The sequence below is a fragment of the Betta splendens genome, chromosome 19, assembly GCF_900634795.4.
Source record: "Betta splendens chromosome 19, fBetSpl5.4, whole genome shotgun sequence".
NCBI lineage: Eukaryota > Metazoa > Chordata > Actinopteri > Anabantiformes > Osphronemidae > Betta > Betta splendens.
Genome location: NC_040898.2, coordinates 5,493,644 through 5,509,999, shown reverse-complemented (window position 1 = coordinate 5,509,999; position 16,356 = coordinate 5,493,644). Strand labels below are relative to the sequence as shown.

Below are 16,356 nucleotides of genomic sequence, written 5' to 3'. Positions count from 1 at the left end.
CTGGACTGGAGACTGAACTGGGCTCGGCTGGACTGGAGACTGAACTGGGCTCGGCTGGACTGGAGACTGAACTGGGCTCGGCTGGACTGGAGACTGAACTGGGCTCGGCTGGGCTGGAGACTGAACTGGGCTCGGCTGGGCTGGAGACTGAACTGGGCTCGGCTGGGCTGGAGACTGAACTGGGCTCGACTGGGCTGGAGACTGAACTGGGCTCGACTGGGCTGGAGACTGAACTGGGCTCGACTGGGCTGGAGACTGAACTGGGCTCGACTGGGCTGGAGACTGAACTGGGCTCGACTGGACTGGAGACTGAACAGGGCTCGACTGGACTGGAGACTGAACAGGGCTCGACTGGACTGGGGCTGGAACCTGAACGTGACAGGGCTGCACTAGAGCGTGAGCGTGGCGAGGCTGAACGGCGACTGGAGCCTGAGCGGAGCATGACTGAGCTGGGGACTGGGCAAAACACGACTGAGCTGGGGACTGGGCAAAACACGACTGAGCTGGGGACTGAACAGCTCGCGTCTGAACTGGAGACGGGGGACCGCATGAATGCAGGGAATCCTCCCAGCGGAACAAACATGGAGCTGGGCAGGTTGATGCAGACACAACGGTCCGACGGGGCGGGGAGAAGGAAACCGAAACCTTCGGCGGTGCGACCGGCGCTGGCGTGGTGCGGAGCGCGACGCTTAGTTCATCAGACCTTGCGCACAGCCGCTCATAGAGGCGACGAACACTGGGACGCTCTAACACACTGTCATCGTCCTCCAGCGTCAATATCGCCACCTCCACGGCGCTGCGCTGGTTCTTCGGGGTAACCGCCCGTCGGTAATCCTCCGCGAGGATCTTAAAATAAACTCGTAGCTCGCTAGGTAGCTCGGCACAGGTGAACTCCATGCTCCCTCGGGTGGATTATACTCGCCGTTAAAAAAAAGGAGCGAGAAAAACAGTCACTGACCTGACCGGAGGCTGAGTGCTGGCTGGGTCCAAGTCTGGCCAGATCGTTCTGTCACGGAACGGCAGATGAACGGACCCACATGCACAGCGAGGACTCGGTAGACAGTGGATATGATTAAAGAAGTATTTAATGACAGAATCCAGGTCACAAAACGGTCCAGGTCATTCACAGGAAGGCACAGATTAATAACACCACAGGGGTTAGGCGAATTCGGGTCCGAGGACAGGCGGGAGTCAAAACCAGAAAGGGCTCAGATCACAGGAACAGAATCGGCGGGCGTAGACAGGTCCAGAAACGAGCAGAGTCCAGTAACAGAGTGACTTACGAGGGTGGTCAGGATCAGACGAGAAGCAAAGATCAAAAACGTAACAGGGTCGATAACGGGGTAAGCTGAACAAGACGAATGCTGGAGCGTGAGAACAAGGAATCAGTAAACAACGATCTGGCGGAGAACTGATGTGACAGGTGGTGGTTAAATACACGGAGTAGATCACTGATACAAAACAGGTGAGTGTAATGAGGACCGGGAGTGAAGCGGGAACTGCTGTGGTGTGATGAGAAACGGAAGTGCTTACAAAATAAAACCGGAAACTGGGATCAAAAACAGAAGAGTCCTTTCAAAATAAAACCAAGAACGAAAACCTGACAATCTGGTCCTCACTGTTATTACTGCTTTGTTTTTTGGTTTTATTTTGGCACTTCCAGTTTGGTCTCCTGTCTGCTCTAGTTCTTGTTTTTACTTACCTAGTCATATGTTTCACCAGCTGTGTTTAAGCAGTCATTAGTCACGTGATCAATCAGCTGTCTTGCATTAATCGTTATTGCTCTATTTAGTCTCCAGTATTCACCTCATTCCTCTGCCAGATTGTATCATGAAAACACCTTCATCCAGCGTTTCGTCCTCGGTCCTCATTCATGTAAGATACGTTATCGTACTTACCTGTCTTTGCCTGCTCCTTGTCGGTACCTTTGCCTGTGTGTTGGATCTCCTGTGACTGACCGTACCTGGACGACTCGGGTCCTGCATCACGCCCGCTCCCTGACAGTTCCTGACAGTGGGAGCAGAGAGAAAACACGTCTGCACTCCTCAAGAGGTGGAAGTAAAAACTCTAATTAACTCTAATTAATTAATTAATTATTATGTTAGATCTCAACCAAAAAAGTGAACTTTTCTTGACCTTACTCCTGTAGTAGCACGTTAGTGGTCTGTGGACATTAAGGTTGTAGAACATTACTAACATGAAGTTTTTATTATTTCTGTAATAAGATTCTTTAGCTTTAACCTGATCACACACACATTTATATGAAAACATATTTTATAACATGTATAACACAGATAAATGCACAGAAATGAATTTTTATTTTACGTTTTTTTAGTCACATTATGGTATTGTTAGACAAGGTGACATCCCGCCTACCCTGATCGTATGTCTCTGCCTCTCTCCGGGTTCTCCGGCTTCCCTCACGGTCTAAAGACATGCATTTAGGTTGATTGACTACTCTACATACATGTGCGTGTGTGGGTGAACAGTTGTCGGTCTCTGTGTGGCCCTTCAGTGGACTGGCAACCTGTTCAGGTACTCTGCCTCTCGCCTTCAGCTAGCTGGTATATGCTCCAGCCCCCCTGCAACCCCAAATTGGAATAAGCGGTAGAAAATGGATGGATGGCACAGAACTTTTATACCTCAAGTACATTGTACTAGTTTTTTTTAATAAACATTATTTATGGCTTATAATGTAGTCTAATTCAACCTGCACTGGATGCAAATAAAAGACAAACACAAGCAATGGATTTGCATTATACCCAGGGGAAGTTTCTCTTTTTTTTCATTCTGCTGCTGGAATACAATATCTATAATACTGACTTAATACTCCAGGAAAAGTACAACTCAGATACAAATGAACTCCAAATGAACTAATAAAATGTTCTGATTTAAAAGAATATTGATGAAAGTTTAAAATAGCTTTTACTTCTTTGTTTTACGTGAAGTGGTGCCACGCCCACTTCAAACCACTCCTATCATTGTAGGTTATCACTCTATAAATGACACCTGTGCTCTGGCCTCGAAACCAAAACCTTTTCACAAAGCCTGAGTCCAGTCTGCTGCACCGAGTGAGACAAACAATGGGACCCAGTAACAGGTAAGGTTTAATAATGGTGTCTACCTGATAATTGTGTCAGGTAGACAACAAGCCGCAGTCAGCAGATACTTAACCAGCTGCTTTTGACTGCAAATCTTCCAAATCAGCATCTGAAACTTTTTTGACAGCACCGTTATACACTTTGGACATAGACAGTATTTACTTGATCTTCCATTTCCATTGTTACTTGTTCCAGGATGTTGCTTGGTGCGTGTGTGATGCTGTTGGTGGCCTTATGGCTGAGCTTGTATCTGGTTCGTCCTTCCCTCGATGAGCAGTGGGAGCAGTGGAAGACCAAATACAAAAAACTCTATAAAAACCAGGTCGGTGGAGCAGTAAATCTGTAGTTCACCATGTTTGTGCTTTTCTCCATGACAATAAAAGTGCAGTAATTCAGGTCATTCACACAAACACTGAGGTGAACTAAGGAACGTAGACTCAAACTACACTCAGATTCAGATTCATTAGCACCAAATCATCACAGATGAACTTTTGCGAGAAGGATCCGTCTCACAAACCTCTCCAAGTTTCATGTTGTAGAATGAAGAGGAGTTGCGGAGGAGAATCTGGGAACAAAACATGGAAATGATTGAAGTACACAACCAGGAGGCTAAACAGGGCAATCACTCCTACACACTAGGCATGAACCAGTTTGGTGACAGGGTGAGGCATGTTTACCTATTAGATGTCCCACTGTACGCAAAGATTTAGTGACTCAATCAGACCTGCTGGTTTTCTAACCACCCCTGATCACCTGCATCAGGGCGTCAGTCACCCTCCCTGCAACACTCTGATGCTCCATTGCTCCAAGACCAGTTAGATCAGGGGAGCACCTAAAGCACCAGAGCTGGTATTGTCCAGCTTGTGAATGATTGAAGGTGCATCTGAGTCAGCTGAGGGAAGGGCAGGAAAACGAGCTGGTCAGGTCATTGTCTACTGACTGTGACAAAAATCTGAATCCCCATCCAGGTATCAGTGGAGATGCCTGTGATGAAGGCTTCCAACAGGATGTTGAGACACGTGTGACTTTTACATTTGTTTATGATTTCTATTTCTATTAACTATTCACAACTACTGAGTGAGTGAGTGAGTGAGTGAGTGAGTGAGTGAGTGAGTGAGTGAGTGAGTGAGTGAGTGAGTGAGTGAGTGAGTGAGTGAACATGCTTGTTGTTTTATTCTTTGGTGGGTAGTATTTAATTTCAAGGTCATTTACATGGTTGTATTTTTATCGGTATTTGCTGGTGTCAGATATTACAGGTTGATATTTTATCTCTACCTCCCACATTCAGATCTTGGCGAAAATATCTAGGAAGATGACTGTGCTTGATCAGGAATTAAAGATTCAGGTATTTTTCTAATAGTCAGTGGGTGTGGTGGAAATTTCCCATAAAGAGGCAGATGAGAGAGTTGTCTTTTGTGAGATTTATTATAAAAATAAAGGAAAATAAAAATAGTGGGGAAAGCAAATCAAAAGCATGGATGTTGATCGTGCACATCAACAAACCAAAAACCAGCTGGGGAGATCAGTGCACACACCACGGAGGTGTGATGCAAAGAGCCCACGATCCTCAAGTTGCTTCTGCCTTTTAACCCCTTTCTCTGGCTCTGGTGGAATGTCTCTCTGGACCAATAGAATTGTTTGTGCCACCTTATCTCGCTGTGAGTGAGAATGCAAACATTCTCACTTCTGCATCATGGTGTCTTGTTATCCAAAGGAAAGAACACCGAGCTTCCAAGACAAGATGCATTCGCTTTAACAGCCTTGGGTCTGGTGGGGAGTCAGATAGGATGGAGCCAGAGTCCGGGTGTAAAAGACAAACATATATCATAAATTATTAGTCAGACAAATGGAACATCACATGTTTAGACTTGATGTACGACAGGGCACAAGAGATTAGTTGTTTGTGTAAGAATGTTCAGTTCAGTATTGCAACTAACCAGCACATGACAAAAGGCACAAGCAAGGTCCAATTTTTCCATTACAGTGGGTGAGATGTGAAAAAAGCATAACACCATGTCCTTAGATGATAAAGTATGACAGCATTGCTCCATTTTGTTGGCATCTCATGAAGCTCAACTCTCCCTGTCCAGATTTGGGAGAAGATGAATAAGAAGTTGATTAAGTACGACAAGATCCTAAATCAACAGGTAGGCTCCTGACAGCGACTTTTATGGGTGGTTTTATCTTTTCTTTGCTTTTCTTGTTGTAAACCATTGATGCTGAAGATATGATTTACTAAATGACAGAAAATCTTTCTCTCTCCATCTAGATCTTGAACAAAATGACTGCAGGGATAAAAAATGACTGGATGCCAGCACATGTATGACACTGGCTTATCTTATGAATGGTTGCAGATTTTGACATAACCCAACATTAGTGATGCCGAAAATCAGATACAAATTATGTATCCACATAAAACACTGACATTTACATAAAATATGTCATTATTAAATGTCAATATTGTTATATGTTTTGAAGCTGAAATCTTTTAATATCTCTCATGTTGCTCCATGTCTGTTTAGTAGTAACAACATTCTGCTCTTCTTGTTTAGGTCTTAAAGGAAGTAGAAACAACATTGGCTGAGTGCAATGCCATATTAAGAGCTCTTGTAAGAGTCCATTTTGTTGTATCTACTTATTCTTTGTGCTTTCTCTGGCCTAACTCTCTCTCTCTCTACATAGGTCTTGAATGACATTTATGAGCAGATGGATAATAAAAGCATCACATCAAGAGACTTTGTAAGAGTTGAGGCTTCTCTGCCAGTGGTTTTAAAGTCATCATGGTACAATAATGACTTTCTGTCTACTTTGCTGAGAATGTTTATTTTTCCCTCTTCAGATCTTGCAGGATATTGCTAAGACAGTAGCTCAGTACCAGAGGATTAAGGTATATAAGGTATGAATCTTTGTTATTATCAAATAAACAATTATCCAATATTTACCCCTGTGAGTCCGTGGTGTTGTAGCTGAGTAGAATGAAGCACATTTATGTACGAGCAACCATGTGTCCTAAGACACCAGCAACGCTTGAACATAACACCTGGACGCAGCGTCACTGGAGGTTGGTACCAGAGAAACCTGCTGGTTTGACCTAGAACCAGACTTACCAGAACTGTCCCAGTGAAAAGAGCCAATGTTTGGCAATAATCAATAAATCCTAGTTATCAGAATGGCAAACACATAGTTACATGAACACTACGTAAACATGCGACATGAGTCGATACAGTTCAATAACCTTTACACATGATTTATTTTACATATGTTACAGGCAAATCCCCCAAAGCAGGCTTAGGCGTTTATTAATCTTAATTAATTCAATGTGTCAAGTCCACAACCAAGTCCACGACCAGGAAAAAGACACAGAGTCCAGGGATTCCCTCACGGAGGGTGGAGGCGTGGCGAGATCCTGCTCAGCCGCCGCTGAGGCAGGGTGGCACCCTTAGTGCCCTTGAGCTGGGCCAACGTCCCCAGGGACCACCCCGAACGGCGATGCCCTCCAGGCGGACGCCGATCCAGGAGGCTGAGGAGTCGAGGCGGACGTCGCCGCAGGAGGCAGCGCCATCCAAACAGCCGGATGCGCCGAGGGCGAGACCACCAGTCCGGCAGCAGAGACAGAGACGAGGCAGGAACCAGAGACGAAGTCAGACGTGGAGACGCGGACCGCCAGGAGCCGATGCAGGTGCGGCCGGAGCCGAGCCGCCAGGAACCGATGCAGGTGCGGCCGGAGCCGAGCCGCCAGGAACAGATGCAGGAGCGGCGGGAACTACGACAGGTGCGACCTCCTCTTGGAGGTCGGCTGAAACTACAACAGGAGTGACCCTCACCCGGAGGCCGGCGGGAACCGCGGCAGCAACTCCAGCTGGCGCGACCTCCTCCTGGAGGTCGGCGGGAACCGCGGCAGCAACTCCAGCTGGCACAACCTCCTCCTGGAGGTCGGCGGGAACCGCGGCAGCAACTCCAGCTGGCGCGACCTCCTCCTGGAGGTCGGCGGGGACCGCGGCAGCAACTCCAGCTGGCACGACCTCCTCCTGGAGGTCAGCGGGAACTGCCACTCCGAGGCTGACAGGAACGGGGGCTAGAACGACCTCTACGTGGCCGACTGGAACAGGGACTGGGATGGCCGCTACAGGGCCGACCGGAACAGGTACTGGGATGGCCGCTACAGGGCCGACCGGAACAGGGACTGGGATGGCCGCTACAGGGCCGACCGGAACAGGGACTGGAACGGCCGCTACTTGGCCGACGGGAACAGGAAGTGGAACGGCCGCTACATGGCCGACAGGAACGGCCGCAACATGGCCGACAGGAACGGCCGCAACATGGCCGACAGGAACAGCCTCAACATGGCCGACAGGAACGGCCTCAACATGGCCGACAGGGACAGGAACGGCCTCAACATGGCCGACAGGGGCAGAAACGGCCTCAACATGGCCGACAGCGGCAGGAACGGCCTCAACATGGCCGTCAGGAACAGGAAGGGCCTCGACTTGGCCGACAGGGACTAGAACGGCGACCTACTGGAGCCAACAAGGACAGGAACGATCCCTAACGGGCCGACAGGAACTGGGACGGCGTCCTCTCCGGAGCCGGCATGACTGCTTGCAGCTGCCGAGCTCGACGGAGTGGACGTCGGGCCTGATTGGGTGTGACTAACACTCGTCAAACGGATGGTGCCCTCTAGCTGGGACAAGGCCTGAACGTGACTGGACTGGATTAGGACAGGAACGTGACTAGACTGGACTGGGACGTGACTCGACTGGACTGGAACGTGACTCGACTGGGCTGGAACGTGACTCGACTGGGCTGGAACGTGACTCGACTGGGCTGGAACCTGGACTAGGCTCGACTGGGCTGGAACATGACTCGACGGGGCTGGAACCTGGACTAGACTCGACTGGGCTGAAACCTGGACTAGACTCGACTGGACTGGAACCTGGACTAGACTCGACTGGGCTGGAACCTGGACTAGACTTGACTGGACTGGAACCTGGACTAGACTCGACTGGAATGGAACCTGGACTGGACTCGACTGGAATGGAACCTGGACTGGGCTCAACTGGACTGGAACCTGGGCTGGGCTCGACTGGACTGGGGCTGGACCCTGAGCGAGACAGGGCTGCACTGGAGTCTGAACGGAGCATGGCTGAACTGGGGCTGGACCCCGAAAAGAACACAGCTGGGCTAAGACCAGAGCAGAACACGGCTGGGCTGAGACCTGAGCAGAACACGGCTGGACTGAGACCTGAGCAGAACACGGCTGGACTGAGACCTGAGCAGAACACGGCTGGACTAGAGACTGAACAGAACACGGCTGGGCTGGAGACTGAACAGAACCCGGCTGGGCTGGAGACTGAACAGAGCACGGAGACGGGGGACCGCATGAGTGCAGGAAGTCCTCCCAGTGGAGCAAACGTGGAGCTGGGCAGGTTGGTGCAGACACGACGGTCCGACGAGGCTGGGAGGAGGAAACCGAAACCATCGGCGGTGCGACCGGGGCTGGCGTAATCCGAGCAAACGGCGTGGGGGCTGGTGTGGTACGGAGCGCGCTGCTTAACTCTTCGAGTCGTGCACACAATCGCTCATAGAGGCGACAAACACTGGGGCGCTCTAGCACGCTGTCCTCATCCTCCAAAGTCCATACCTCCACCTCCACGGCGCTGCGCTGGATTTCCGGGTTGGGCGCCCTTCGGTAATCCTCCGCGAGGATTTTAAAATAGTTGCGTAGGTCGCTGGGTAGCTCGGCGCAGGTAAACTCCATATTTTCACCGCAGGTGAATGAGGCTCGCCGCAAAAAAAAAAAGAAAACAAAAAGAGTCACGGACCTGAACGGCGATTGAGTGCTGGCTGGGTCCAAGGTTGGCCAGATTGTTCTGTCAGACTCGGGCAGGCGTCGGACCCACATGCACAGCACAGAGGCAAGGTGATGATTAATACAAGTTTTATTTCGTAATGCAGAGTCAGACGGTCCAGGTCATACACAAGGCTTGGTAACGAGGTACAGAATGGAGCAGGCAATCTCGAGTCCAGTAAGCAGGCAAGGTTCGGTACACAGGATATCTCGGTGACGGTACAGGCAAGGGTTAAGCAAACTCACGGTCAGTAGTTCAGTCAAGGTTCTTTCTCTGGCGACGGGAACAGACAAGGTTCAGGCAGGATTCGGCGGTCAAGGTAATCAGGATCGATACACGAGAGACTAGACATGAAACGCTGGAAAGAAGTATGGAACTAAGGAAACTCGACAATCTGGCGACATGAATCTGTGAACAGTGGGGCTATATACTGGTGCTGATTACTAACTGATAACAGGTGTGCTGAGTGAACTGGGAACCGAACTGAGGAACAGGAAGTATTACAAAATAAAACAGGACATGACACGGAACGTGACACAATGAGCCACTGACGTGTGATGGTCTTTTGTTCTAAATGTCTATTTTTGTGTTTTTTCACTCAGAGCTCAGGAAAAAACTTGCCTAAATCCATTGACTACCGTCAACACAGTCTGGTGACGCCAGTGAGGAACCAGGTCCAGTATTCTGAGACTACATCTTCGTCTCATATGTCATTGGTCAAACTAAAGTCTCTTCTTGTGCTCCATGCAAGGAGCGTGTGGCTCCTGCTGGGCCTTTAGTGCTGCTGGGGCCCTTGAGGGACAGTTGGCTAGGAAGACAGGTCGCCTGGTAGAACTCAGTCCTCAGAACCTGGTGGACTGTGACCTTGGGAGCGATGGCTGTGATGGAGGACACCCAGACTTTGCTTTTCAGTATGTGCAAGAAAACGGCTATGTGCACTATGAAAAGGACTACCCATACATTGGAGAGGTACCGTTGGGCCAAACCCCAGTATTTGTGTGGAAAAGTAGCGCGGCACCAAGCCAATCACAGAACAGAATCACAGAAGGCCATTCTGCCCATTTACCTGTTTTGTCTCAACAGGAGCAGAAGTGCCACAGAACCCCCCCACCCCCTGGTGCAGCCCAGTGCAAAGGCTTCGTGTGGATCCCAGAGGGAGATGAGCGCCTGCTGGCTGAACTCCTGCATGAAGTGGGTCCACTGTCTGTGTGCATTGACGCCAGTGACAAAAAGTTCATGTTCTACAAAAGCGGTGAGTCCCCTACACACGTCTTCTGATTGTAAAAGAAGCTGTGTTGTAAAAATGTATGAAGGCAGCCTGTAAACTCTGTGGTTCTGTGACCGGCATTGGGTTTTTTCTGCCTCTCTCCATCTTCCTGTCGCGTTCCAGGTGTTTACTACAACCCAGTGTGTAACAAAGACGCGCTCAACCACGCCATGCTGCTCGTCGGCTACGGGGACAAACACTGGATTGTCAAGAACAGGTGGGAAACGGGAACAAGCAATGACCTTGTTAGTTAAATGCTGATCTAAGTGACTGTTCCTTCTGTTTCCAACTGGGGCGAGGACTGGGGTGAGAAGGGCTATGTTCAGATCGCACGGAACCGCGACAACCACTGCGGCATCGCCAGTGACGCCAGCTACCCCTTGCTGTGAAGCAGCTAAAGGGACTGGATGTCATTGGAGGTTCCTATAAGAACTGTCTTCATTTAGCAGATGACTGCAATATTTGTGCTTCTGTCACTTTTTTAGGCCTTTGATCCCTTGAACCTTCTCCTTCTTTATGTATTTAGTGGAACCATTTACACCTACTCTACAATATGGGAACGTCTTCTGGATTCTGTTTGTTACCCATGATTTGACCTTTTTTTGTTGTTTTTAACCTGTTTTTAAATAGAATAGAATAGAATAGAATAGAATAGAATAGAATAGAAAAGAATAGAATAGAATAGAATAGAATAGAATAGAATAGAATGTCTTTATTAGGGAAATAAAGGGAAATTTCATCAGCAGCCAGCTTGACCGGAGCCGAATCTGACAGTAGAAGCAAGTTGTAGTACAAAACAATACAAAACAAAAAGGTACAGTTGGTAAGATAGATTAGACCTGGGAAGGGAGGAGTGAGGGAGAAGGGACAGAAAAATACACAGCCAAAACTAGTAACATTTTTAACGAACCATGACTAATTCTTGACCAGATCAGTAGTCCAATCGATCAGAACTCAGGGCTTCATCGCCTCTTGTGGGACCATGGGATACCCGTGACCTCTCCTCAAGCTTGTCAGACAAAGCTGTCGCCATAATAACAAAGTGTTAAGTCTGTCTGCAGATGTTATCTGTCTATCACCTGTCTTCCTCTGAACGGGCTGAGATGTTACTTGTCAGTCCCTCAATCCGGGTCATCCTCGCATACAAATCATACAAACGACCATCGATGGTTCATGTCCGTAGTGCCATAAATTGGTTGTGGCAATGATAACATAAATGTCCAGTAAAGCAATTGATCTGACATGAGCAACATGGAGGGATGAAGTTTCAATGACCCAGCACCAAGTGATTAGCTGCAGAAGTCTTTTAAGGGAGGCAGAGAGGAAGCACAGGTGTGGTGAGTTGGGCTGATTGCCAGGAGTCTACAGAGGGAAAGAGAGGGAGTGGGCATGGTCCAAAGCAGAGGTGTGGCATTGGAAGGGATAAGGTGTGGTCCAGGGTGATAACAACAATAGGATCGCTGGCAGAGCCAGCCCAGGATCTTGCCATCAATAGGCATTTTGGTGAGGGGTAGAGAGGTGATGAGGAGGTGATGGGCAGATGGTGGTGGACTTTGCTAAGAGGATGGAAATAGCTGTAGTCAATACTTACTTCCAGAGAAGAGAGAGGAACACAGAGTGACATACAAGAGTGGAGGTAGGAGCACCCAGGTGGACTACATCCTATGTAGATGAGATCAATTGAGAGAGGTTAGTGACTGCATAGTGGTTGTAGGAGAGAGTGTAGCCAGTCAGCACCGCATGATGGTGTGTAGGATGACTCTGGTGGTCAGGAAGAAAAAGAGAGGTAGAGAAGAGAGGAACATCAAGTGGTGGAAGCTACAGAATGAAGAAACTTGCAAGGAAAGGAAGTTGAGACAGGCTCTGGGTGGTCAGGAAGAGCTCCTAGATGACTGGGAAACTACAGCAGAGGTTATCAGGAAAACAGGTAGGAAGGTGCTGGGTGTGTCATCTTAAAGTAGGAAGGAGAGAAAGACACTTGGTGGAGCAAGTACAGGACTCCAGAGGAACAGGTTGGCTAAAAGGAAATGGGATGTAGAAAGGACTGAGGAAAGTAGACAGGCTACAAGGAAGCACAGCGCAGAGTGAAGAGGGAGGTGGCAAAGGCCAAACAGAAAGCTTACAATGAGCTGTATGACAGGTTAGACACAAAGGAAGGAGAGAAGGACTTGTACATGCTAGCCAGACAGAGAGATAGAGATGGGAAGGATGTGCAACAGATAAGGGTGATTAAAGACAGTGATTGAAAAGTGCAAAAAACACAGGAGAGTGTGCCATGATGAATGAGGAGAATGACAGGAAAAGAAGGGAGGAAGACGTGGAGGTTGTGGAGCAGGAAATAGCAGAGACAGGAAGGATGAGGTGAGGAAGGTCCGGAAAAGGATGAAGAGTGGAAAGGCTGTTGGTCCTGTGGAGGTGTGGAAGTCTCTAGGAGGGGCAGCAGTGGAGTTTCTAACTAGCTTGTTCCTCAGGATACTAGAGAGTGAGAAGATGGAGTTGAGGAGGAATAAAGGAGAAGCATTCTTTAAGAACAAGGGTAACAAGCAGAACTGCAGCAACTACAGAGGAATAAAGTTGATGAGTCACACAATGAAGCTGTGAGAAAGAGTAGTGGAAGCCAGGCTTAGGAGGAAGGTGGAGACTTGTGAGCAAGTGAGTTTCATGCCTTGTAAGAGAACCACTGATGCCATGTCTGCTCTGAGAATGTTGATGTCACAAACAGCGATGAAGGAAGGACCCCAAATGCACAGCGTCAACTTGGTGAAGATCAAAAGTTTAATAATCAAGGTCAGGCAGGCAGAGGTCGTACACGTAGCAGGCAGAAACTGGATCCGACAGGGAGTAGGCAAAGACGAAGTCAAAATACATGCGATGGTCAGAACTTACGGCACTGGGTTGTCGGAGGCTGGGCTAAAGGCAAGATCGGAATACAGGAAACTAGAATGCTGGAATGCTGGTCAAGATACGCAGACAATCTGGCGGCGGACTATTGCAAGAGGCAGTGATCGAATACAGGTGAGTAATTACTAACAGGACACAGGTGAGTTAACTAAAGCCGGAAGTAAAGCTAGAACTGACGGACATGACTGAAAAACGTGACTCAGAAACATGAATTATGACAGAACCCCCCCGAGGACGAATTTCCAGGCGCCCAAAACGCGCAAGGGAGACTAGCAGGGTGGGCGGAGGAAGGACAGGAGGTGGGTCAAAACGAAACACAGGAAATGACTAGTAACAGTTGATGGAAAAGTACAGAGATGGTCAGAAGGAGTTGCGTCGTGTCTTTCTGGATCTAGAGAAGACGTATGACAGGGTGCTGAGGGAGGAGCTGTGGTACTGGATGAGGATGCCTGGAGTGGAAGAGAGGTACGCCACAGCAGTCCAGGACATGAGAGGAGCATGATGGTGGTGAGATGTCCTGTAGGTCAGACAGAAGAGTTCAAGGTGGAGGTGGGACTACACCAAGGATCAGCTTTGAGTCCCTTCTTCTTTGCTATGCTGATTGACAGGCTAACAGACGAGGTCAGACGGGAATCTCCCTGGACAATGATGTTTGCGGATGACTTTGTGATCTGCAGTGAGATTAGAGAGCAGGTGGAGGAACAGCTGGAGAGGTGTAGGTTTGCTCTGGAAAGAAGCGCAATGAAAGTCTTACAGATAGAATACATGTGTCTAAACGAGAAGGGTCAAGGTAGAACAGTGAGGCTACAGGGGGCTGAGGTGAAGAAGGTACAAGAGTTTAAGTACTTGGAGTCAACAGTTCAGTGTGATGGCGAGTGTGAAAACGAGGTGAAGAGGCGAGTGCAGGTGGGTTGAAGCAGGTGGAGGAAAATGTCAGGAGTGTTGTGTGACAGAAGACTCAAAGGAAAGGTGTACAACACAGTGGTGAGAGCAGCCCTCGTCTATGGGTTAGAGACAGTAGCAGTGAGGAGGAGATAGAGGCAGCAGAGATGAAGTTGCTGAGGTTGGACAGAATCAAGAATGAGCTCATCAGAGGGACGACTCATGATGCCTCTGTTAGCAACAAAGTCAGAGAGTCCAGACTGAGATGGTTTGGACATGTGCAGAGGAGGAAGAGTGAATATATTGATAGAAGGGTGTTAGAGATGGCGCTGCCAGGCAAGAGGGCAAGAGGACGGCTAAGGAGGAGATGGATGAATGTGGTAACAGAGGACATGAGGTTGGCTGGTGTGAGTGTAGAAAATGCCCAAGTTAGAATAAGGTGGAGAAGAATGATTCACTGTTGCGACCCTTAATGGGAAAAGCCAAAAGAGTAGTTTTATTTAATAGTATTTGCACAGATCTTGGTGGTGTGGTGGGTAACACTGTCACCTCACAGCAAGAAGGTACAGGGTTTGATTCCCGGAGCAGCCCGCATGCCTTTCAAACTTACTTCTCAAGAACTTGAATTGTTTTACTTAGTGTCTTTCAGTAAGTCTTTTTAGAAATTTGAAACCCATTTGTGGGGATACCCTGCGTTAAAGGGTGATTGCAGCGCCCCCTTCTAGATGAGGGGCAGACCTGTCCAGCCTCCCCTCATGAGTTTTCTTTGTCGGTTTTAGCGTGATTAAAAAAGTAATCACGTCACAAGAACATCAATAAACACATTAGGCAGGTTGTACAAAGTCACCCAGCGGGCACACAACCGACCTTCAACATTAAAATATGGTTGAAACAATGTCAGTCGTTGACGTGACGTTGATGTAACATAGAAACAGCGTTAATTCTAACAGTTGTCAAAAGGGTGACAAATACTGATGAATCAACATTGACATAGGGGTGAAATAATGTCAGTTGTTTCTGTGGCATTGAGGAAACATTGAAACAACGTTTGATGCTGACGATTGTAAAAAGGTTGACAAAATACCAAAAGGTTGTAAAAAGGCAAAAAAAGAATGAATTAAATGAAATTTAAAAAATATTAACGTTAAAATGAAAGATTGTCTTTAACACATATTATTAATCAGACTTTATTTACTGTACATGTAAATACTTATTTAAATTAATATTTTTTAAATTAAGTGTCCTTAACAGAATTTTATTACATTATTTAAATATGTTTAAATATGCAGAATTTATGAACATTATCTAAACGTGTGTTTTGATTTTTGTCCTTAGATGCTGTCATCAAAACTTTTGATACTACATCATCAAATGTTTGTAAGACAATGAACACATATACACAGAGTTGCTGGGTGGTGGTGGAACAAAGATAGAACTAAGTGTTTATGTTCCACTTTGTCTTCCAGCAGACAGGTGACGCTGTTTTATCCAGTGTTTGCCCTGTTTGTTCATTTGTGGTGTCATGTGATTTTCAGGTTTGGGTACTGTTTGTAATAAAGGTAACTTGTTTTACATGTGGCATTAGTTTGGTAAGTTGGTTTGATTCATGTTTACTTATTATCAGGTATTATCAGTGTCAGTTACAGTGTGAGTTGCAATTTCATTCTACCTGACCAGTCAGCATCAACACTATAGGCTCTAATTTGGTGATTACTCAGTTACTAATTCCATCTCATTCCTCGTTTAGATCCACCTGCAGTTGCTAACGGATTAACCCCCTGACGACATCTCCGCCTCCTCCCCATCTCTATTGGCTCCCACACCTGACCCGGACTCCTGGCAGCTCCTCTCCTCTTTGAACTCCTTAGCTCCTGATCCGAGCTTCCATAGGCCCCGTTTCACCTCTGAACTCCAGCAATAAATATTACCTGTTCTGCAACTAGTATCTGGGTCTGAGTCTGCTCACACACAGTTTGGTAAACAGCCATGTTGCCCCATCAACATTGATTCACCTTTCAAAGTCTAAATATAATCCAAAGGTTATTCAACAATAATCATAATGTTGCCTCAACGTTGTCTCAGCGTTGAAATGCCTGCTGGGCATGGTGTAGAATAAATCCTTCTGAAGGCTGCAAACATTCTATTGGAGGATTAGATCAGGAAATGTGCAGATTTAACAATTTTTAGTCAGGAAAATGTGAAGATAATTGAAATTATAGAAAAACATAGAAATTAATTTTTATTTTACGTTTTTTTAGTCACGTTATGGTATTGTTAGACAAGGTGACATCCCGCCTACCCTGATTGTATGTCTCTGGCTCTCTCCGGGTTTTTCTCGCTTTCCCCATGGTCTAAA

The 16,356-nt window shown here is 47.5% G+C and overlaps 1 protein-coding gene and 1 pseudogene across 6 annotated transcripts; both read left to right on the top strand.

Moving 5' to 3' along the window:
* Window positions 1-352: 352 nt before the first annotated feature.
* On the top strand, window positions 353-9,914 carry LOC114845312 (uncharacterized). 6 transcript variants are annotated; one of them, XM_055504463.1, is made up of 12 exons: window positions 353-3,100; window positions 3,297-3,423; window positions 3,641-3,763; window positions 4,070-4,120; window positions 4,390-4,446; window positions 5,192-5,248; window positions 5,371-5,421; window positions 5,654-5,710; window positions 5,784-5,840; window positions 5,941-5,997; window positions 9,553-9,624; window positions 9,702-9,914. In XM_055504463.1, exons 1-12 carry the CDS (start codon window positions 3,003-3,005, stop codon window positions 9,780-9,782), a joined length of 888 nt encoding a protein of 295 aa, XP_055360438.1. In that variant the 5' UTR covers window positions 353-3,002; the 3' UTR covers window positions 9,783-9,914. The 6 variants fall into 6 exon arrangements, with proteins under 6 accessions (XP_055360438.1, XP_055360439.1, XP_055360437.1 ...); XM_055504464.1 differs by having other exon boundaries at window positions 9,730-9,887; XM_055504462.1 differs by having other exon boundaries at window positions 9,553-9,866.
* On the top strand, window positions 9,825-15,943 carry LOC114846126 (uncharacterized; annotated as a pseudogene).
* Window positions 15,944-16,356: the final 413 nt, after the last annotated feature.